The 23341-nt window shown below is 44.4% G+C and overlaps 1 protein-coding gene across 1 annotated transcript in view; it reads right to left on the bottom strand.

Moving 5' to 3' along the window:
* Positions 1–1842: 1842 nt before the first annotated feature.
* Positions 1843–23341, bottom strand: part of cacnb4a (calcium channel, voltage-dependent, beta 4a subunit) — a 64529-nt gene continuing 43030 nt past the window's right edge. Inside the window, exons 3-14 of the mRNA XM_056290097.1 lie at positions 20179–20298; positions 14717–14839; positions 10080–10207; positions 8764–8843; positions 8533–8552; positions 7858–7938; positions 5943–6001; positions 5272–5381; positions 4944–5095; positions 3846–3941; positions 3442–3618; positions 1843–2126 (exon numbers count right to left, since the gene is read on the bottom strand). Of these exons, the coding sequence (XP_056146072.1) occupies positions 1863–2126; positions 3442–3618; positions 3846–3941; positions 4944–5095; positions 5272–5381; positions 5943–6001; positions 7858–7938; positions 8533–8552; positions 8764–8843; positions 10080–10207; positions 14717–14839; positions 20179–20298 (1410 nt within the window). The 3' untranslated portion in view covers positions 1843–1862. The remainder of the gene's footprint in view (positions 2127–3441; positions 3619–3845; positions 3942–4943; positions 5096–5271; positions 5382–5942; positions 6002–7857; positions 7939–8532; positions 8553–8763; positions 8844–10079; positions 10208–14716; positions 14840–20178; positions 20299–23341) is intronic.

The raw sequence follows: 23341 nt of genomic DNA, 5'->3' as shown, positions 1-23341 counted from the left end.
TAGCTACTGTACGTTTCCATGTGTGTTCGCTCTAGAATCACTGAAGCACGGAGAGCTTATATTATATATGAGCTCTATAAACATACAAAAACAACTGAACATGAATTTCTCAAAAAAAAAATCACAAGATATAAGATATGTCATTTAAAGATAATGATTCATCATTTAGGACAATCTACATGTAAATCCACCTGATCCAAAATACAGGTAACTGCTAGATTGCCCCTAATGCAGCATGTCAAAGACATTGTGGCATAATGCTGTGTGCACAAACTGGCCCAGGTGTGTTCAGACAGCTTGCAATTCACTACAAGCCTCTGTTGAAGTTTAGCAGAAAAATGAAAAATGCTATAATCAAAGACATGGAAGGCAAAACGTTCAATAGCTGCGGAATGAATATCAAACATCTAGATGAAGGCTAAAGTATTGCAAAATGAATTAAGATGGGGAAATATTACCGTTTTGAGCAGCCATTGGAAGACGTATTTATGGCTTGAAAGGAGCGATGAATGGAATGTTGTTTGATGTACTGGTAGTGAAATTTGAAATAAATACATACATTTCTCATATGCTGACTGTATTTTAGATCTCTTAAATGCAAGTCACTCACTAAAATACTACAATATACCTCCAACTCACCTTCTGCCAAACACATAACAGATATCAACACTATATAATATGGCATATGAATAAAACATGCTGGCATGACAATTCAAGTGATTTCTGTGCTGAAATTGGCCATTCCTCGGACTAACAACTCTCTTTGTGAAAACTAAGTAAACACTAATCTACAAAGACCCTCCAAAAAATGCTCAGAACCGTCAATGTCTGGAAATATAATTTGTTCTTCTCAGTTTCATCAATCTAGGACCACCCACCCTTCACAATTCAAGTAACTCTTCCAGTCGACAGCATATATGCTACATCTGTCAGCTAATTTCATGGTCAAAGTTATTTCTACTGGTCAAACCCGTTCCTGATGATGGCAACGATACAGTCCATTCACTTTGCTGCAGTACTTTTTTTTTGTCCTGATGTGATTCATGGCAACAAAAAAGAAATCGCACTAAGTATGGTTTCTGTGAAAGAAGAGGTCCAGGTAGCGAGGCGAACCCAAAAGGAACCACCTGCAAGACCATGTCAACGCAAAAACAATTGGTTTAACTCCCTCCGTTATATGAAAAGATTTCTACAGGATTTAATACACTCACGTCCAAGACAATAGCAAACAAACTTAAAGAGCATTATCAGCATTAACATCGAAGATGCATTGCACTTTGCCTCTACCAGATCCTGGAAACGTGCAAACAGGTTCTCTGCTAATGATTGCCACTGGATGTTTGGTACTTTCCAGCATGGACTTGAGGCAGGTACAGAACTGTTATCCAACTATCAAGACAGTTCCTCCTGCATGCTACAGTAATAGCTGAGATGGCAGGAAAAAGTCCACAGGGGACTAAGTTACACACTTTCATATGCCAGTGTACATGGCTTCGGTCACAAGCCACATCTGGCTTGAGATGTCCGGATCAAGTCTTCCCTTTTAAACTAATTTGGCCAGCTTTTGAACTATTTTCAGATGTAAACCCCTGCCCCCCTTTGTCGATATAACAGCAAGAGCTGGAATCACATTCTGAATTGTTTTGAGTTCAAATGCCACATAACATTGGCAGGAGCCAGTGCAAAAGGGAAAGCAAGGTACCACACGTCAGAGCAAATGTTGACATTGTCCAAACAAACTGGAGCCTAATGATTGTAGTAGAATCATCGTTATTTAGCAAAGCTGCTTTGACTCTTAACTCCGTCGTAGTCGGTTAGAGAAAAGAGAGGCCTTCACTGTATGGTTTCAGTGGAGCGCAGCTTTAAACCCTGTGCCTCGAGTCCTGGCTGTGGCCTCCCGGGGAGCCTCGGCTACGGTGAGGCTTGTAAGAATCCTGGTAGGGATCTTGGTAGTCCTCCTCCATGAGAGGGTAGTGGTCCCGGCTGTGCTGCGAGCCCGAAGACAAGCGGTTGCGGTTCTTCCGCATACGCTCATTGTGGTAGTTCTCATCAGCTGGCATCAGGCTGCGACGTTCGACAGGGGAGTGGTCATCTGTCGTGTGGTTGCTGTTTCTGTTTCTTTGGGCCTGTTTAAAAGAAGGGATATCAATTCTGTGCAATGTTTGACTTTGCTGAATGTTTGCCGTGGCAGTTAGAAATGTATACTTGTTGCTAAGTGTTGCATTCCACGTTGTGCAAATGTGCAAATATGTTGCTCGCAAGATACAAAAAAGGGAAATCATTTGCACAATCACTGTGAAGTTTCAAAATTAGGATTCATTTGACAATTATATATGATTAACGTTTGTTGATTTTGCCAAAGCATTTAGTTAAAACATGAAGAAGAAGTGTGATGAACTGGCGATGTTGTTGGAAGATCGTGAAAGTTGACTTGAGGATTAGTAAAGAGCATATGAAACATGCGCTTCAGTATTTCGTTCAGGTTGTTGTGGGAATCTGTCAAGGCTTCACACAACTGGCCCACGGAAGAGGTATGTGCTGTTTGTCTGCCTAATTATGATCCTGATCACAAGTAATTACTGTAATGAATGGACATGAAAAAAAAGGAAAATATACACCACATGGCTGTGTCTCCATTTTACTGAAACAGTCTCATAGCAAGTCTGAGTGTAGCCATCATTATGTAGTATTAATTAATCATGTGGAAATATTTCATATCTATCACCAAAGGCTTGTTTTTTTGGGGGGGAGGGGATTTTTCTACCTTTTTCTCCCCAGTTGTATCCGACCAATTACCCCACTCTTCCGAGCTGTCCCAGTTGCTGCTCCACCCCCTCTGCCGATCCAGGGAGGGCTGCAGACTACCACATGCTTCCTCCGATACATGTGGAGTCGTCAGCCACTTCTTTTCACCTGGCAGTGAGGAGTTTCACCAGGGAGATGTGGCACGTGGGAGGATCATGCTATTCCCCCTCCCCCCTGAATAGGTGCCCTGACTGACCAGAGGAGGCGCTAGTGCAGCGACTAGGACACATACCCACATCTGGCTTCCCACCCGCAGACGCGGCAAATTGTGTCTGTAGGGTTGCCCGACCAAGCTAAAGGTAACACGGGGATTCAAACCTGGGATCCCCATATTGGTAGGCAATGGACTAGACCTCCATGCTACGCGGACACCCATCACCAAAGTTTTTTTTCGACTACAATTTTACAGTGGAAATCAGGAACACAACGTTTCCTCCGAACATCTGTGTTCCTTTGGTCCACAAGGCTTTCTGTAAATGTGTTGTCACTGTATGTTTTAGACTGGCTGCATTTTACAACTGGCTAAACATGCAACACGCGAACAGACTGCTGAATGAGGCTCACATTTGGGAGGATGGAAATGGAAACGGACTTCAACGTAAAATTAGTCTGCACAGTTTTGAGCTGTCAGCTCACCTGTATGGCAGCCGGATATGGGGAGAGCGCAGTGGAGCCCAGGTTACGTCCCAGCAGAGGGTTGAGCGGCGTGCTGAGGGAGGTGTGTGTGGCACGCCAGTACGCCTCCAGATACTCCGCCAGGTGTTCACATGCATCCTCCAGTTGGTTCTCATCCAGGATGATATCAAACATCTCCTGCACGTGTGTGTGTGCGTGTGTGCGTGTGTGTGTGTGTGTTGGAGGAAGAGGTGGATGCCAAATCCACAGATGGATTTGAGAGAAAGAACATAAGAGGAGAGAAAGATCAGAGATGGAGAGAATGGAAAAAAAAATTTCTCTTAAGACCCAATCTACTTTTTCCAATCTACATGAACATGTATGAACCCAGCCGTTGCACGGTAAAACTTTGAAAATATACTCACTGGAGGACACTGTGCCAACTTGTCTGCAGCCACCAGCTGTACATTCAAGTGTTTGCTTTGGGACTTCCCTCTCGATTTAATCAGCCGCTGGAGGACCTGTGGAGAGCAAGCAAACAAAACCTCCCAATCATAGCACAAGGCAAACACACTACCACCAAAGTTCCACACCTTAAAGAGGACTGCAATTAAGTGATCTCATTAAATTCACTATGCTATTTTATACAGGCTCTTTTATAGATAACCGTTTTGATTACCGTTACAATTGACAGCTCTATGGATTAGTACTGCATGATTAGCCAATCATCAGAAAACTAATCGATCATATTTCTGGTGATCAATTAGTTGTTAGAGTCATTTATCAAGTGAAAATACCAAACATTTGAATGTTGCATCCTCACAAATATTACAATTTTGCTTCCCTTTCTCTAATTCATATCGTTCTCAAATGAATGCTTTACGATTTTTATTTGGCTTTTGTGGCTTGTGATGGAATTTTTGACCTTTCATAGACTAAATGATTCATCACTTCATTGAAAAAATAATCAGTGGATTTAATCAGTAATGAAAATAATCGTTAGTTGCAGCCCTGCCATGGATTACAAGATTCAGCTGTATATACGTATATGTATATATATGTATATATTTTAGCACAAAAAGTAAGGAAATTTGTGTTTGGTAGATTATTTCTTTGTTGTAACAATGCTTCTTGGCAATACATCTTATATCAGGCAGCTGGTTGTCAGCACCTGGGGTACCACAAGCTCAAAACAAGAGTCAATAGCAGCAGCAAAATAAGTTGTTTGGCATTGGCAGAGAAGATTTGGCAAATTTTTCATGGGCACAACCCACATACTCAGCTCTGCTGCTGATCCCACAAATGCATGTTCCTTACAAATGTGGCACCATTTAAAAGGGAAATAAACAGGCTTTCCAACAGTATAAGATTTATTGCCAAGAAGCATTGTTACAACAAAGAAATAATCTACCAAACACAAATTTCCTTACTTTTTGTGCTAAGTATATGTAATATGTATTCCTGGAGAAGACAAATGGACATCCAAACATCAGTGATGATTAAGAGGCAGCCTTCAATGTTACCTTAGGTGAAGAAACTTTAACATGGACGATAATGGGTGCTAATGAGGTCTTGATGAGCTGTGCTGGGTGGTTGATAGTGTCGGCATCGAGTACCACCAGCTGTAGAGACCTGGCCAGCTCAAAGATCCTCTCTATCTCACTCTGGACCTCCGCTACAAGAGAAAAGCAGAGGCATTCTCAGTGGTAGCCTTTCATTGGCAGTACATGTCTCTATAGATGGAGATATAGGAAAATGCAACAGCTGAGATTTCTCAACATCTAAAAGATATGAATACAGAAAACATGAAGTATAACAGACTCAGGATAGATGCCGTCCCTGTAACTTTACCGAGGCTTGAGCGGGTGTTGGATCTCTCAATGATGGTCCTCTTACTGGGGTTGTTTAGCACTGACCTCTTGGCCAGTGATATATCTGCTGTTACCCTTGTTATTGATATCCTGAAACCAGCAAAAAAAAAGTCAAGTCAGACATGAGAACAAGAACAATATTTGTTTTTTCTTTCTTGATTCCCCCCCCCTTTTTCTCCCCAATTGTATCCGGCCAATTACCCCACTATTCCGAGCCGTCCCGGTCGCTGTTCCACCCCCTCTGCCGATCTGGGGAGGGCTGTGGTAGTCTGTGAAGTTACCAGCTGCTTCTTTTCACCTGATAGTGAGGAGTTTCGCCAGGGGGAAGGAGGATCACGCTATTCCCCCCCCCGAACAGGTGCCCTGCCTGACCAGAGGAAGTGCTATTGCAGCGACCAGGACATATACCAACTTCCGGCTCCCCACCCACAGACATGGCCAATTGTGTCTGTGAGGAAGCTCGACCAAGCTGGAGGTAACACGGGGATTTGTACCGGAGATATTTACAATATTTACAAAGATAATATCCTCAAGCCATTCCCATGCCATTCCTCAGCGAGTGACTATTTGATTACAGTATCATACAGTGAACTGTGTGATACAAACCAGTGGTGTTTCCTATTGCTACAGGTTGCTGCATGGATTGCTCACCTCCCATCAAACCTGTGCTTCAGGAAGTCGAACAGAGCCTTCTGCATCATATCTGTCACCTACAGGGATGACCCGCCGATTGGCAGAGAGAAACGAGATGAACACAGCGGAGCGGGTGCAAAGGAAGAGAGTGAAAGGAAGGTTAGGATGACAGATGAATAGAGCTGGGAGAGAGGTAAAGCAGAGCAGAAAGTTATAGACAGGATAAGCAAAAAGGAGATGTCTGGGGTATAGGGACCCTATACCATCAGCCATCTTCTCAGATCGATATCACAATAGGAAAATGAACAAGTGGAAATATCATAGAAAAGGGCAGAGAATTATCGCTCTTATTCCTCATTCTGACACAGTCCATTCTGGGTATTGCTGAGCTAGGTCCCTGAATTACACACTTGACTGAGCCATTTGTCTACAGCAGGCACGGCTTCTTTCCTCTTAGCGCTCCACAGCATGAATCCTGGCTACATTAAATAACGTGATTAAGGCTTTCAATGAGAAGTGTCATGAAGTCCAACGCATAGGTGATGAATTGGGGCAATTGCATGATCTGGTCTCTGATAGAGATTTGCTGATGTATTTGAATTTCCTTCTGAAAGCAGTTTAAGCAAGCTATGCACGAGAACTGTGTGTCAAGAAGTTTAGTAGGTAGGTAGGTAGGTAGGCTTTCCATTATGTCGGGGTGTTTTACTCAAGGAAACGGCCTTCTGTTTTTATAACAAAACAAATAAAATCATGCATTGGCTTGTTTGAATAAAATTGTGCTGACACCCGTAGCGAGATCACCAGGGCCCTCCCAGTTTTATCTGATCAAATATAAAGTAGTGGCTGACAAGGGCAATCAAAAGGTCTGACTATCGGTGATTGCGTAATTCTTTACATCACTTGAACCAACGAGTGCAACTCTCGTTTGTTATTTTCTAATGGTTTGGGCAGATATTTCACAGCTGAACCTTCACTCTGAGTTACTGGAACAAGGAGAAGCAATAAATGATAGTCTATCTTGTCATCTATAATAAGTTCTGTTTTAATACATGGGGCTGAATTGCTTTTATATCCTGATTCACCACAAAGGCGCCCAGGGAGAACAACAGATTAAAGCTGCCATAATGGATTTATGGCCAAGATGTCGTTTTCTCCTCAGCATCCATGTACACAATGAAAATATAAGCATACCATCTTGCTAGTCTTTTATTCTGGTGCAGTATACATTATTTTTTTTCTGTCGCTAATTTCAAACCATGCTCCACTTTTTCAAACTGACGTGGTTTACCCAGAAGGTTGTTACCACGGCAACACCATAATGGGAGATGAGGACTATGGTTCCATGACGACTGACTCCAGCCTCCAACCCCCACCACCCCCACCCCCACCTTCCCTTGGCCTCCTTTATCAGCAGCCCAGCAGTTCCAGTGGTGATTTATTATCAATGAACTGGGTGATTATTTTGGTTATTTGTTGGCTAGGTTATTTGTTGGATAATGTAGTATGCTTCATAGGGCACTGGGAACACCGAGTGCCACAAGTGGGCTTTCTCACCTTAAGGAAATAATGCGACAGAATGGACATACCAATAAAACCGAACGAGATCAAACAAATTCTAGCTTAAATGAGAATGCAGCTCAACACTGAAGTCCCTGACTCAGCAGACTGAGACAGAAGCACACCATGCACAGTACAACAATGAATACATAACGCACATCCTCGTCAACGGCATAGCGATCATCCAAAAATGGTACATAAGAAAGTAATAATAATGGTTGGTAACAGCAATAATGGGTAATAATAGTAGGTACCTGTAGTTGCTGTAATAAAGTAAAAGCTATGGAAACAGAGGTGATGCGTTAACATGGTAACGTGGTTGTGATGGGGGGGGGGTGGGGGGGCAGATGGCCGAGGGAGCAGCAGTGTGTCCTACCTCATAACCTTTCAGAGACGGTCCCACAAGGACCACCGGCCTCATGGAGGGCACAACATCATACGGGGGGATGTGTTCAGCCTGAGATGACAGAAGCAAACACACACACACACACACACACACACACACACACACACACACACACACACACACACAAACACACACACACACACACACACACACACGTGAGAGTTAAGCACCATTTACTGAGAATGTCAATCCTTTTATAATGCAAGACTTGCTGTGACAGCCAATTAATGAAATCTAACCATCTAAACCAGATTTCCTTATAGTTTTGTACAGTGTTGAGGTATGCTCACTGACCTATGGCTAAGCCGTGCAGGCCGATTTAAAAGTAATATTACACCTTTATATGAACATTTGCGGGAATCTGATGGTGATCAAACTGGGCAGCTCTAAGTGGTGTAATGGTGTGCTCCACTGGGTCTGACAGACCACCCCATATTAATGAGATTCCCACGAAATCAATGAGCGCCAGTCAGAACCCAAATAAATATTCCAAGGTCCCTGGTAGACCTCATCAGAGATTCACAGAAAATAGGGACTTGAGACAAACTGCAATATAAAATCTAGGTTTGATATAATGGTTCATAATGATTTAGAAAAAATTCTGTTTATGATTTTTATTAGTATACGATAAGTGGTTATACTTACCACCTTTTGTTTCTGCTTTCCTGTAGAGAAGAAAGGGGAGACCTGATGAGCGTATGTGGACAATGCCGCATCACGATAGACATTGAATGGCATTACATTGTCATAGCTCCTCTGTGGATACTGGTTGGGTAGATATAAACATTGAGCAGACAGTGATGCAAATGATACACACTCTGAATCTAACCAAAGAGGTGTTTCCACCCCAACCCGCATGGTGTCCTCTGCACTGACCTGCAGAATTGGGGTTTGGTTTGAAGGTGCCTGAGACCATTTCTCCCAGACTGGAGGAGGAATTCCCACTGGACTTACTGCTACATTTAAAGCAAGAGAGGAGAGAGGAATGTGAACATGAAGCAGCAGGACACCTCCTCTGTCAAACACCAATCATCTTGGAGAAACCCATCGCTGCTAGCTGTACATTCATTGAGATGTATGGCAAACAGTTGAAGATAACAGGAAGTGGTGCATGGGTGTTGGAGGATGTGAAAGGAGGAAGTAATGAAAACATATTAAAGCACCAGAACATAAGACACACGTAAGTTGGCTGACCAACTTGTGTTTGAATGCTTTTTTTTTGTGTGGCTTTTTCCCCATTTTTCTCCCAGTTGTACTTGGCCAATTACCCCACTCTTCCGAGTCATCCCGGTCACTGCTCCACCCCCTCTGCTGATCCGGGGAGGGCTGCAGACTACCACATGCCTCCTCCGATACATGTGGAGTCGCCAGCCGCTTCTTTTCACCTGACAGTGAGGAATTTCACCAGAGGGACATAGCGCCTGGGAGAATCACGCTATTCCCCCCAGTTCCCCCTCCCCCCTGAACAGGTGCCCCAACTGACCAGAGGAGGCGCTAGTGCAGCGACCAGGACACATACCCACATCCGGCTTCCCACTCGCAGACACAGCCAATTGTGTCTGTACGGATGCCCGACCAAGCCGGAGGTATCATAGGGATTCAAACCGGTGATCCCCATGTTGGTAAGCAATGGAATAGACTGCCACACCAGGCCAGATGCCCCCCATGTGTTTGAATGCTTAAGGGTTTGTCTTAGGGCATGTTCATAGAACATGTCATCTCCTGAAACAACCCTGCCAGTCTTACTATTGCCTCTGGTTGAGGCCCAGTGAAAAAAACACCTAGGATAGACAAATAAATGAATCAAGATGGCTAATGGATGGATAGGAAAAAAAAGACTGCCTTGTTACCGTCACATTTGCAACGAAAAAATTACCACACATGGCATCTCTAATCCCATTAGTGGCTGAAAGTCAACACCCCATCTGATAGAGAACTCTCTGGTGGCCAGCATCCAGGCACACCAAGGCAGAGGATGGACCATCATGCACAGCTTGTTTTTTGTTTTTTTTATCCAATATCCTTCAGTCACATCTCCCTTCAAATGTCCATCTCTACTCACCCTTAAAAGAGTTCCTCTCTGTGATATCTAAACCCTCTTCCCTCCATGTATCTACTCTTAATTACCCATTTCTGCTGATCATCACTCGCTTTCTACCCCTCTGTCACACCCCACCCTCAGCGCCCTGTACCCATGGATGCGCCCTCTCTTCTGTTCCTGCTGGAGACGAATATTCTCCAACTTCAGCGGGCTGGGGATAAATCCGATGTCACAGCCCTCCTTCACCAGGCGGCCAATCCACCAGTCATTGTTGTACTTCTGCAAAATGAAGAAAAAAAACCCCAAATACAACAGACTGCTATTCCATTTTATCAAAACTACTGCGAAGTTACAATCCTTAAGATTAATATGCAAATGAATGTTGTATTTGATGCTTTCAGTCGCTGGGGTGTTTAATACAAAAGTTGATTCACAAACATATAATCATGAACCCCTTTTGCAGTTTCTCACCCCCCCCCAATTGTACCTGCCCAATTACCCCACTCTTCCGAGCCATCCCAGTTGCTGCTCCACCCCCTCTGCTGATCCGGGCAGGGCTGCAGACTACCATATGCCTCCTCCGATACATGTGGTGTCGCCAGCCACTTCTTTTCACCTGATACTGAGGAGTTTCGCCAGGGGGACGTAGCGCGTGGGAGGATCACGCTATTCCCCCTAGTTCCCCCTCCCCCCCGAACAGGCACCCCGACCAACCAAAGGAGGTGCTAGTGCAGCGACCAGGACACATGCCCACATCCGGCTTCCCACCCGCAGACACAGCCTATTGTGTCTGTAGGGACGCCACAGTTGCGCATTTCTAATGGCTACTTACTGTCTGGTGAATATTTTCCAATAAAAGAAAAGTGTAGCATAGTGTTTTATATCTTCGAACCCAGCCACTGAGGATGCACAAGCCAGTGCATCCTTAGTGCCGGTCCCAAGCCCGGACAAATGGGGAGGGTTGCGTCAGGAAGGGCATCCGGCGTAAAATCTTTGCCAAATCAAATATGCGGATCATAAATAAGACTTACATACCGGATCGGTCGAGGCCCGGGTTACCAACGACCGCCACCGGTACTGTTAACCAGCAGGGTGTCGGTGGAAACTATGCTACTGTTGGGCGAAGGAGAAGGAGAGGGGGGAAGCATGTCCAGAGGCAGCTAGAGAGGAGGAAGGGTAGGCATGTGGAGGTGAGAGTTGGAACTTTGAATGTTGGCACTATGACTGGTAAAGGGAGAGAGCTGGCTGACATGATGGAAAGAAGAAAGGTAGGCATACTGTGTGTGCAAGAGACCAGGTGGAAGGGGAGTAAGGCCAGGAGTATCGGAGGTGGGTTCAAACTCTTCTACCATGGTGTGAATGGGAGGAGTAATGGGGTAGGGGTAATTCTGAAGGAAGAGTATGTCAAGAGCGTGCTGGAGGTGAAGAGAGTGTCAGACAGAGTGATGAGTATGAAGCTGGAAATTGAAGGTTTATTGCTGAATGTTATCAGCGCATATGCCCCGCAAGTTGGGTGTGAGTTGGATGAAAAAGAAGAATTCTGGAGTGAGTTGGACGACATGGTGGAGAGGGTACCCAAGGAGGAGAGAGTGGTGATTGGAGCGGACTTCAATGGACATGTTGGTGAAGGGAACAGAGGTGATGAGGAGGTGATGGGAAGGTATGGAGTCAAGAAGAGAAATGTGGAAGGACAGATGGTGGTCGATTTTGCGAAAAGGATGGAAATGGCTGTGGTGAATACATATTTCAAGAAGAGGGAGGAACACAGGGTGACGTACAAGAGTGGAGGAAAGTGCACACAGGTGGACTATATCTTATGTAGAAGGCGCCATCTAAAAGGGATTGGAGACTGCAAGGTGGTGACAGGGGAGAAAGTAGCTAGGCAGCATCGGATGGTGGTCTGTAGGATGACTTTGGAGACCAAGAAGAGGAAGCGAGTGAAGACACAGCCGAAGATCAAATGGTGGAAGTTGAAGAAGGAAGACTGTTGTGTGGAGTTCAGGCAGGAGTTAAGACAGGCACTGGGTGGTAGTGAAGAGTTGCCAGATGGCTGGACAACCACTGCAGAAATAGTGAGGGAGACAGCTAGGAAGGTACTTGGTGTGTCATCAGGACAGAGGAAGGAAGACAAGGAGTCTTGGTGGTGGAATGAGGAAGTACAGCAAATTATACAGAGGAAAAGGTTGGCAAAGAAGAAGTGGGATAGTAAGAGAGATGAAGAAAGTAGACAGGAGTACAAGGAGATGCAGCTTAAAGCAAAGAGAGAGGTGGCAAAGGCAAAGGAAAAGGCGTATGGTGAGTTGTATGACAGATTAGACACTAAGGAAGGAGAAAAGGACTTGTACCGATTGGCTAGACAGAGGGACCAAGCTGCAAAGGATGTGCAGCAAGTTAGGGCAATCAAGGATAGAGATGGAAATGTGCTGACAAGCGAGGAGAGTGTGCTAAGAAGGTGGAAGGAATACTTTGAGGGGCTGATGAATGAAGAAAATGAGAGAGAGAGAAGGTTGGATGATGTAGGGATAGTGAATCAGGAAGTTCAGCGGATTAGCAAGGAGGAAGTGAGGGCAGCTATGAAGAGGATGAAGAGTGGAAAGGCAGTTGGTCCCGATGACATACCTGTGGAGGCATGGAGATGTTTAGGAGAGATGGCAGTGGAGTTTTTAACTAGATTGTTTAACACAATCCTGGAAAGTGAGAGGATGCCTGAGGAGTGGAGAAGAAGCATACTGGTACCGATTTTCAAGAACAAGGGCGATGTGCAGAACTGTAACAACTACAGAGGTATAAAGTTGATCAGCCACAGCATGAAGATTTGGGAAAGAGTAATAGAAGCTAGGTTAAGAGGAGAGGTGATGATCAGCGAGCAGCAGTATGGGTTCATGCCACGAAAGAGCACCACAGATGCGATGTTTGCTTTGAGAATGTTGATTGAGAAGTATAGAGAAGGCCAGAAAGAGTTGCATTGTGTCTTTGTAGATTTAGAGAAAGCTTATGACAGAGTGCCGAGAGAGGAGGTGTGGTATTGTATGAGGAAGTCAGGAGTTGCAGAGAAGTATGTAGGAGTGGTGCAGGATACGTATGAGGGAAGTGTGACAATGGTGAGGTGTGCGGTTGGAATGACAGATGGGTTCAAGGTGGAGGTGGGATTACATCAAGGATCGGCTCTGAGCCCTTTCTTGTTTGCAATGGTGATGGACAGGTTGACGGACAAGATCAGGCAGGAGTCTCCATGGACGATGATGTTCGCAGATGACATTGTGATCTGTAGCAAGAGTAGGATGCAGGTTGAGGAGAGCCTGGAGAGGTGGAGGTATGCACTGGAGAGAAGAGGAATGAAAGTCAGTAGGAGCAAGACAGAATACCTATGCGTGAATGAGAGAGAGGACAGTGGAATGGTCAGGATGCAAGAAGTGGAGGTGACAAAGGCATTTGAGTTTAAATACTTGGGGTCAACTGTCCAAAGTAACGGGGAGTGCAGTAGAGAGGTGAAAAAGAGAGTGCAGGCAGGTTGGAGTGGGTGGAGAAGTGTGTCAGGAGTGATTTGCGACAGAAGGGTACCAGCAAGAGTTAAAGGGAAAGTTTACAAGATGGTTGTGAGACAAGCTATGTTATATGGTTTGGAGACAGTGGCACTGACTAAAAGACAGGAGGTGGAGCTGGAGGTGGCAGAGTTGAAGATGCTAAGATTTTCACTGGGAGTAACGAAGAAGCACAGGATTAGGAGCGATTATATTAGAGGGACCGCTCAGGTTGGACGGTTTGGAGACAAAGCAAGAGAGGCAAGATTGAGATGGCTTGGACATGTGTGGAGGAGAGATGCTGAGTATATTGGGAGAAGGATGCTAAATATGGAGCTGCCAGGGACAAGGAGAAGAGGAAAACCAAAGAGGAGGTTTATGGATGTGGTGAGGGAAGACATGCAGGTGGCTGGTGTGACAGAGGAAGACGCAGCAGACAGGAAGAAATGGAAACAGATGATCCGCTGTGGCGACCCCTAACGGGAGCAGCCGAAAGTAGTAGTAGTAGTGTTTTATATCTTCGGTTCCAGCCAACTGCACAAGAAGAAGATGGGTAGCAGCAAGGCAAAAGAAGAAGCTAAGTGGTTGTGGCTAACAAGAAGATATGGCAGACTAAGCTCATAGAAGACATTTTACAAAGATACTATAACATCAATAACTAAGAACGTCAATAACTAAGACTCAACCATGTTTATTTGTGTTTGGTGGTGGATAAGATGCTGACACATCATCACTTGTTGGCCCTGTTTCGTTTCGAATAGCTCTCTTAGAAACGGAGTGCTCGAACAACGATGCATCACCGTGTTATCACCGTAGTTGGAAGTTAAAGCTACACTGTGTAAGGAACGGAGGCTTGAGACCAAAGTGTCTATTTCTTGTCTTCCGCCATGTACTAACCGGTTAGCACTTGTCCCTTCCTTTGTGTGTGAGAGACCTCTTGGTTTGTTATTTACAACATTGTGAGCCCAGACATACACATGACAATAAGAGAAGAATGCAAGAAGCCTGGTTGCCCCAGACCATTTGAGGCTTTAGCAGTGAATCGGGTGCAATTTCCTAGGTATAAACTCAAGAACACATAACTAATTTTCAAAAAATGCAGAGTAGCTTTAAACGAAAAACAACTCTCTTGGGGATTGTAACTTAAAGATGAAAATGGGAATAACTTGTAAGATGACGGTGGAAATATGCTGGAATATCCACTCTCTTGGCGAGATCTAAACCTCTATGCTAGACTCAGTAATGTTGTACAGTGGCAATATAGTACCTCTTTTATGTGGAGGAAGTCCTTGGCATCAAAAGAGATGGCAGTGCCTGCCACAGGGACATCCTCGTCCAGGGCGCCACAGTAGCTGACGTTGGTCTTCACTGCAAAGGCCACTGCTTTAGTCTGTGAGACAGTTACATTGAGTAGATACATCGTGAATATAATATATATTGTTGCATTGATGTTGTTAAATTAATATTCACAATCCCATGTCATGATTGACATTACTATTTGGCTCCTTTCACAATCTTAGATCTCCTCGATATCCACTAAGAAGGGATTGAGGAGTGGTCACCGGTGTTTTCTCTGCAGACCTTGCAGCTCTGGGACCACTGTCCTACTGGGTTGCCATATGTTAAAGGAATGGCTCACTTTTTTTGAGCACCGGCTCGCATTAAAACATTATCACGGAGAATCATACAAGCAAAAGCCCCACTGATCGCTTCAGTATTGAGAAATTTAGTGCTTTGATGAATCTTCTTTCTGAGCTTAACCACAGTCCTATGGGGCAATAATCCATTCCCTTCAAAAACCATGATATAGCTCCTTTTCCAGAATGGGAGCTTCACAAGTATCTTCATTATTCCCACCAGGCAGATAGCCCTGGAAGGGATTATGTGTTTGGCTTGTGGGTGCGTGTGCATGTGTGTGGCTAATCTCGCATACTACTGGATCTACCAGCCTAAAATCTTTTGTGCAGTCATGACTGTATGATCAAGAACCTCTCGTTGTTGTGGTGATTCAAAACCTTTGAAAAACATTTGTTCTTGCTACCGATGTTCCCTCTCTTCATGAACACTCTAGCTCGCTTGACCAATGCTCTGATTGGCTAACCTTAACTCCACCCTAACCTTAACCAATCAGAGGCAGGTATTCCTGGACCTTAACCAATCTGAGACAGGCATTCCCGAAGCTGGTTGGAAGAAAAAAAAATCTTGCGAAGTTATTAAGAGTTTAAAAGATAATCAAAAAAATAAATGTAAAAATGTAAAAATTATAAAGGAACAACTTCCTATAGGTTGCAGTCAGAACAGGAAGTGTTACATGTTCTTGTCATGGCACAATCTGAGTCAACTGTAGATGTGAGTCATGCATGCATGAGTGTAAACGGTTTAACCAGCTTTATTGTAGTATGAAAATAAAGACAGGGTTAGGGTTAGACCAAAATGGTGGCATAGAAAACCTTTTCTTTTTGGAAAGTGCAAGTTCATATTAGACTTGATGGCATTCATGTGAGGGTCCACCTAGGCAGGCCGCTTCACATCAACAGACTGAGAGCCAAAACGTTTTTATTAGGCAGATATTTTAGCTTGAGGGCTGCATATGAACAACTTTTTTTTCTTCTTCTTCCATATTTCTTGTTCATTCGACTTGGGCGCTGTGCAAAAGTCTTATAATGGCAGGAAAAACACTGGTTTTCTGTCCACATGTGTGTGTTTCTGTCGGCTGCTAATCTCGCATACTACTGGGCCTGTCAGCCTAATAATTTTTGAGCACAGTTATTAATGATAATAATAATAATAACAATAATAATATTTTAAAGTTATGACTGTATGATCAAAGCCCTCTCATGGTTGCGGTGATTCAAAACCTTTGAAAAATCAGTTTTTTACCACAATTGAGCGCTAACTCCTCAGCTGCTTTGTCACCTAAGTCCGACCACCAGAGAAGGGAGGTATGCCTGGTGGAGATCTGCACTCTACTGAGTGCACTCTTCTAAACTCTTCTATGAGAGGGTCTAAGGACAGAACGTAGTGCTGCTGTTAAGCCCACTGAGGCAAATTGTAATTTGTGATATTGGGCTATACAAATAAAATTAATTTGATTTTGATTCTAGTTTATCTACCTGTTTATTTTAAACAGAAGTAAAATGCGTTCTGATTTGGAGCAACTTTTTGCACTTGGTATAGCACATCCTAACCTCACTTGTGTGAGCAGGAAGTCCTGTAGCATTAGCTAAGGCAATATATTTCCGGTGTAAACCTGCATGGATGTAGCATGAAAACTGTGTTTAATAAACTAGTTTCAACTTGTCAGAAAGCAAGGGTTTTTGAACTTATTTTTAATTGGAAGAAAGTAAGACATGACTGACTGTCCTGTGAGCTTCCCATTTTCAAAAAAGTAGATAATCGTGGTTTTTAAAAGCTTAAATGATTGCCACTTTGGACTGTGTCTAAACCAAGTGAGAAGATTCGTAGTGGTAAGTTCCTCAATATCGAAGCAGTTGATGAAATTTTGGTTTCTATGATTCCAAATGATGCCAGGCGATGTTTTAATGGAGCCTGCGTTCAACAGTAGTGACTATATGCTTTAAACAGCTCAGGCAGAGCCCATCTTCCTGAAGCAAGATGGTTTCTGTTCAGATAGTAGGGCGATCCCAGGCACACGTAGAGAATACTGATTAATCTCTCAGTATGTTATTTGTGTGTACTGGGACAAATTCAATTTCCTCTCTGCTACCCCCTACTCAGGATCTGGACTCAGGTTATCAAATAGGCGCTGAAAATATATTTCCACATTCACACACAAGAAAGACTTTAAATGTTCCCTCATCCTAAAAGGTCAAATCATTAAAATCTCTGGCTTTAAGCAAATGGAAAAGTTTTGATGATTTAGGAGCCACAATACATACATTTGTGGTCGTTTAATTCTCATCGATAATTCTTATATAAGCAGATTTTGGGATCCATATTTTCTGCCAAAAAGCCATAATTCTGTTATCTTCTTTCATTGCTGTATTCTGTAAATTGTGTACACACAACATCCATTGCATGCTGTCTGTCTTGGGAGAGCGATCCCTCCCCTGTTGTTCTCCCTGAGGTCTCTTCCTATTTTTTCTCCCTGTTAAAGGTTATTTTTAGGGAGTTGTTCCTTATTTTGATGCAAGGGTCTAAGGACCGGATGTTGTGCTGCTGTAAAGCCCCCTGAGGCAAATTTTTCATTTGTGATATTGGGCTAAACAAATAAAATGGACTTGACTAATCACTGATTTTGTGAATCTGATCACAGCTTTTATATATTTGTTCCATTTCTGCAAAGGTCAACATGCAACTCACATACCTTTGTCTTATTTCTGTGAATTAGACTACCATCTTGAGACAAGGGACATTTGTGTGTGCGATCAAAAAGCACTTTATCCAACGCACTTTTACCTTTCCCCAACTCTTAACCTTTGTTTATCTGCAACACTGTATTCCAACACGTTTCAATATTGTCTATAGTACTGCTGCTGGATTCTGTCACTCCCTTCAAGAACGGAGAGCCTGGAAAAACCCTCACCACGGCCTCTCCAAAAACACAAGGGTCCTAAAGCAAGAGCGTGGGAGAGCTGTGCAAAGATGACGTCAAATATAACAGAAATTCATCAGACATGAAAAGATCATCATGAGGAAGACCTCATGAGAGAATAAAACAACGGGTAAATACTTTGGGGACGTTGATCTCTCTGACCCGATGTATAAGAATTTCATAACAATGGGTGTCCAGTTGGTATGGCGGTCTATTCCGTTGCCTACCAACATGGGGATCGCAGGTACGAATCCCCGTGTTACCTCTGGCTTGGTTGGGCATCCCTACAGACACAGCTGGCTGTGTCTGCGGGTGGGAAGCCGGATGTGGGTATGTGTCCTGGTCGCTGCACTAGCGCCTCCCACCTGTTCGGGGGGAGGGGGAATTGGGGGAATAGCGTGATCCTCCCATGCACTACTTCCCCCTGGTCAAACTCCTCACTGTCAGGTGAAAAGAAGTGGCTGGTGACTCCACATGTATCAGAAGAGGCATGTGGTAGTCTGCAGCCCTCCCCGGATCAGCAGAGGGGGTAGAGCAGCAACTGGGAAGGCTCGGAAGAGTGGGGTAATTGGCCAAGTACAATTGGGGAGAAAAAGAGAGAAAAAGGGAGAAAAAGGAAGAAAACCCCCCCCCCCAAAAAAGTATTTCATAACAATAAGCATCTTGTCATTCTAGCCACTAGCGCCTATCTCAACAATGGGTTTGAACCTGCTCCAGATAAGTGACACTATTTACTTTTTATCTAAATAGTTGGGAATATTAAGTGTAATATCACTCTTTCTGTTGATATCTGTGACATTTCTGTGACATTTCTGCCATTTTCAGCTGCTTTGAAGCCATTTCTCCTGCACATCTCCCACAAATGGTATCTCACAAGACACCTGTCCCCCTAAATGTTGGCCCTAAAAAAAATCCAGATCAAGATCCCTTTCACAGTCTGTCTGACTATTGAAACTATAATCGAGACCTTCTTAACTGTCCTTCCTGTTTTTAACCATGTATGGTTTAGTCGCGCCTCAAAACGATGGCCTGCTGTCATCCCTTACATCCCAGCAGCTACAAGCTCCTTTCCAAATGTTCATTTTCACTTGAGTCTTTAAATAATTAATGACTCTTATAAAAATAGATATGTGGGGGAAAGAAAAACCATTTTCATCTTTCTGAATCTTAACAGCGTTTGACACCTTCGACCGTTGCATTTCAACAGACCGTATTGTAAATGTGATAGGACCACAGGTGCAGCCCTCATTCACTTAATTTCATTTTGCTCAAATAAACATTTTTCTATTACAGTAGGAAAATTCCCTTCCATCTGCCATCATTACCTGGGGAGTCCCTCAGCACCAGGTCGTAAGGTGTAGACAGTCCGACTCAAATCTCTGTCCTTATGCAATGCCAACATGAGCGGCTCGTTGCTGTCAGACGAAAACCAAGTATGTGCAAATTTGACGATTCTCTTTTTTGGGGGGGGAATTTTTTCCCCCCAATTGTACCTGCCCAATTACCCCACTCTTCCGAGCTATCCCGGTTGCTGCTCCACCCCCTCTGCCGATCCAGGGAGGGCTGCAGACTACCACATGCCTCCTCCGATACATGTGGAGTTGCCAGCCACTTCTCTTCACCTGACAGTGAGGAGTTTCACCAGGGGGACGTAGTGCATGGGAGGATCACACTATTCCCCTCAGTTCCCCCCCTGAAGAGGCACCCCGACCGACCAGAGGAGGGGCTAGTGCAGCGACCAGGACACCCACCCTCATCCGGCTTCCCACCCACAGACATGGCCAATTGTGTCTGTAGGGATGCCTGACCAAGCCGGAGGTAACATTGGGATTTGAACCAGCGATCACTGTATTGGTAGGCAATGGAATAGCCCGCTACATACACCAAATGTATTATGCATCCCTGTAAGACTTGTGAACAGCTCAGTGTTTCTAGACATCAAAAGTGTTTTACAAAGCCTGTGTAAATGGAATACTTAGTAACAGGACTGTGACGTAGTAATGACTTTTTTTCACTTTCTTTAAAAGTTAACTCTTTTGCTGATACATGGTTTTTGCCCGACAGCGACAGTATGTCAATTTCATGTGACAGGGCCATGTCTACTTTTCATTGTACAAAGAAGCCAAATCAAATCACTGGCAGATCTGTGAGGAGCCACTGGAGGCTCGGCTGACCTTTGCCCTCTCCAGCTGGACGGTGGCCTGCTGCTCCCTCTCCTGCCGGCCACCCTCCTTCTCCTCCTCCAGGGACACATCCGAGTCTGACGGTCGGCTTGTGTAGGAATCAGCTGAGCCCTGGAGAGCAACGGGACATGGTGGAAAACACAAAACATCAACTGAGGACAGAAATAGCTCATTACCAGGAGGGCAGACACGTCCTGTAGTGGTTTGCCCGAGTTCACAGCAGCCTCAGCCACCTCGGCGTGACGCTGATGAAACCTGACATCGGAAAGCATAAACCCTCAGAAAAAGAAGGAACCATGTGTAATGTAATGCATGGAAATATCAATCATGTGGCAACTGCTGTCGTGCTGTCAGCTGATCCAGCCTATTCAAACCCCAAGTCCATCTTAATGCAAAACAGTGCTAATGGAGGCAGGACATTAAATCGATTCTTAAAAGCACACAGAAAGTGTGAATAAATGAGTGGGAGGTCGCAAATGTCCAGGTGTCGTGTGTGTGTGTGTGTGTGTATGGGGGGGTATGGCCAGTTGTGTCCCACTCCACGTGATGAAAGACAGCCTGATTAAAATTGATCAGCCGGCTGGGTGGCCCCATTCAAAAGACAGCAGTGTCTCTTGTCTTCCGTCTCTTTCTATATTAAAACAAAAAACAAAAGAAAAACAAAAAACCCGGCAGTGATCAAACTGGAATTCCCTGTACTATGCCTTTCAGCGAAGGGTAAAACCCAGCAGGTGGCTGTGAAAATATCACTGGGATTTTTTTTTCCCCCTAGAAATTTGTTTCCTGTTTATTCTGAATACATGACTCCTAACCTGTAGCCCTACAGAGGAACCAGAAGAGTCCATCACAATGCCAACTGTCTGTCACCTGTTAATGCAGGTAAACGGTCATCCAACCCAATTTGACTCATGGAATAAACACCTGAATTATGACGGAGACCAACCTCAGCGCCAGCAGTTAGCCTGATTAATAATGTTCTGATGATGATAAGTAGTTATGGATATCATCCCCATGGCAACTGCAGCAGACAGTATCTCCAGTATGGGGGTGAGTATTGTCTGGCAGGAGCAGATGGAAAGCAAGCGAATAACAGAAAGCTAACTTTAGCGATGACGACAGCATAACATTGTTCTGTGCCAGCGATAAAGCTTTTCACAGAGCATGATGTGTTGACAGTTAATGAACAACAAAAGGTTTAATGTGTCTTTAATCAATGCAAGTGACACAAGAACTATTCTCGTTACCTCACCAGCAGACGCACACCGAGAAATTCTACTTAGAGATTACAAATACAAATGCAAATTCAACTTAGAAGCGTTACAAGAGAGCCGCAAGAGGCCAGTTTTGATAATGGGATGTACTTTCCATTTATAGAAATGCCACAGACAATGCCACTGGAGTGTCACAATACATTAGCCCTATACCATACGCCGTTAAACAGGAAAGCTGCTTGTTAGGGCTGGGGCCGGTTTTCAGCTCATATGTCTTGACAGCTTTCAGAGATTTGTTTGTTATTGCTGAAAAGTATTTACAGAGCCACATACATGACTGAGTCTGCAGCAACCGTGAGATCCGTTTCCTAACCAGAAGAGTGTGTTAGACTGCGTCAGATGGCCTACATTTATAATGACTTCCATCAGAAGTCAACGATGATGCAACTTCAGATTTGAGTGTCGAAATAGTTTTGCATTAATGCTGAGCAATGAACATTTCCTGGTCTGTGTACACACGTGTGTGTGTGCGTGTGTTTCCCCCCCCTGGGCCTCAGCAGGTGACTAACACCCTTACAGCTGAATCAGTCTCATACCATGACTATCAGAGGAGCGGTCTTCCTTCTGCCTCGCCCACTCTCTCACCCCTCGCCCTTGTTAGTAACGAGTCAGTGATTGCTGGGTTTAAGATGCAGTGAAATCATTCATGGCAGAGAGAATGAGAGAGAGAGAGAGAGAGAGAGAGAGAGAGAGAGAGAGAGAGAGAGAGAGAGAGAGAGAGAGAGAGAGAGAGAGAGAGAGAGAGAGAGAGAGAGAGAGAGAGAGAGAGAGAGAGAGAGAGAAAACAAAAAAGAGAAAGAGAAAGGGTGGTACGGAGAAAGAGAAAGAAAATGAGTGCAAAAGAGAAAAGGAGACTGAAAGAGAAAGAAAACAAAAGAGGCACAAAGAAAAAGTGAGACAGAGAGCGAGAGCGATGAGGAAGAGAAAGGAAAAAAGAGAAACAATAGCGGGAAGGAGAGGGGGAGAGATAAAGACATGTAGACAGAGAAAGAAATGGGGGGGGGGGAGAACTGAGCGACTGGTCCAGAAGAATGAGAGAGGAGGGCATCCAGACAGAGCAAACACACCACAATAGCAGCAGGAGAGGGAGATTCCCCACAGAAACTCTATCTGGGGTGGAGGAGGACGGGGGAGCTGTAGGCTTCAACAGCCAATGTCACATACATCCAGCCAGCCAGGCTGGTGCAAGGAGGTGGATGGAGGGATTTTTAAAAAGGAAAGTTATTTCAGGCTTCATGATGAAGGTGGCAGTGAGACATCAGCGGTAATGACTGCTCCCCATCAACAGCATGCAGCATGGCCTTAAAAGGGAAACGATCACGATTTTCAACATTCTCTCTCTCTCTCTCTCTCTCTCTCTCTCTCTCCATATCTCTCTCTCTCCACATGTATATGTACTAAGGGATAACACTATAATATTGAGCAGTCCTCTGTGGGTCTCTGAAATGGTGACAAAAATTTGCAGAAACCATGAATGGGAAAACATTCTTCCTGGTTAGTGAACAGGCTGCATTGTGTAAGAAAATGTGAATGTCAGTGATACATCAAGCTGTAGCAGAAAACACAAATACCAGAGCGAAATTATACAGCTGTATGTGGAGTTGCTCTTCACATTTTCTTAGACAGTGCAGCCTCCCGGCAAACAGGAAAGTTGAGCTTCCACTTCCATGGATTGTCCGCCAGTGATGTAACTCGCTGACACAATTTCAATAGTGTTTCGGAGACAAACACAGGGCTGTTCAGTGTTATGGCTGCTTATTGGGGTGTTATCCCTACAACACACACACACACACACACACACACACACACACACACACACACACACACATTCCATCAGTTACAGGTTCTAGGCCCTCGTCCCTGAATGTGGACAAGGTGGCCTA

This window comes from Lampris incognitus, chromosome 11 (assembly GCF_029633865.1).
Source record: "Lampris incognitus isolate fLamInc1 chromosome 11, fLamInc1.hap2, whole genome shotgun sequence".
NCBI classification, from domain to species: domain Eukaryota; kingdom Metazoa; phylum Chordata; class Actinopteri; order Lampriformes; family Lampridae; genus Lampris; species Lampris incognitus.
Note: the sequence above shows the minus strand (reverse complement) of the source record. Positions and strands in the feature narration are given on the sequence as shown.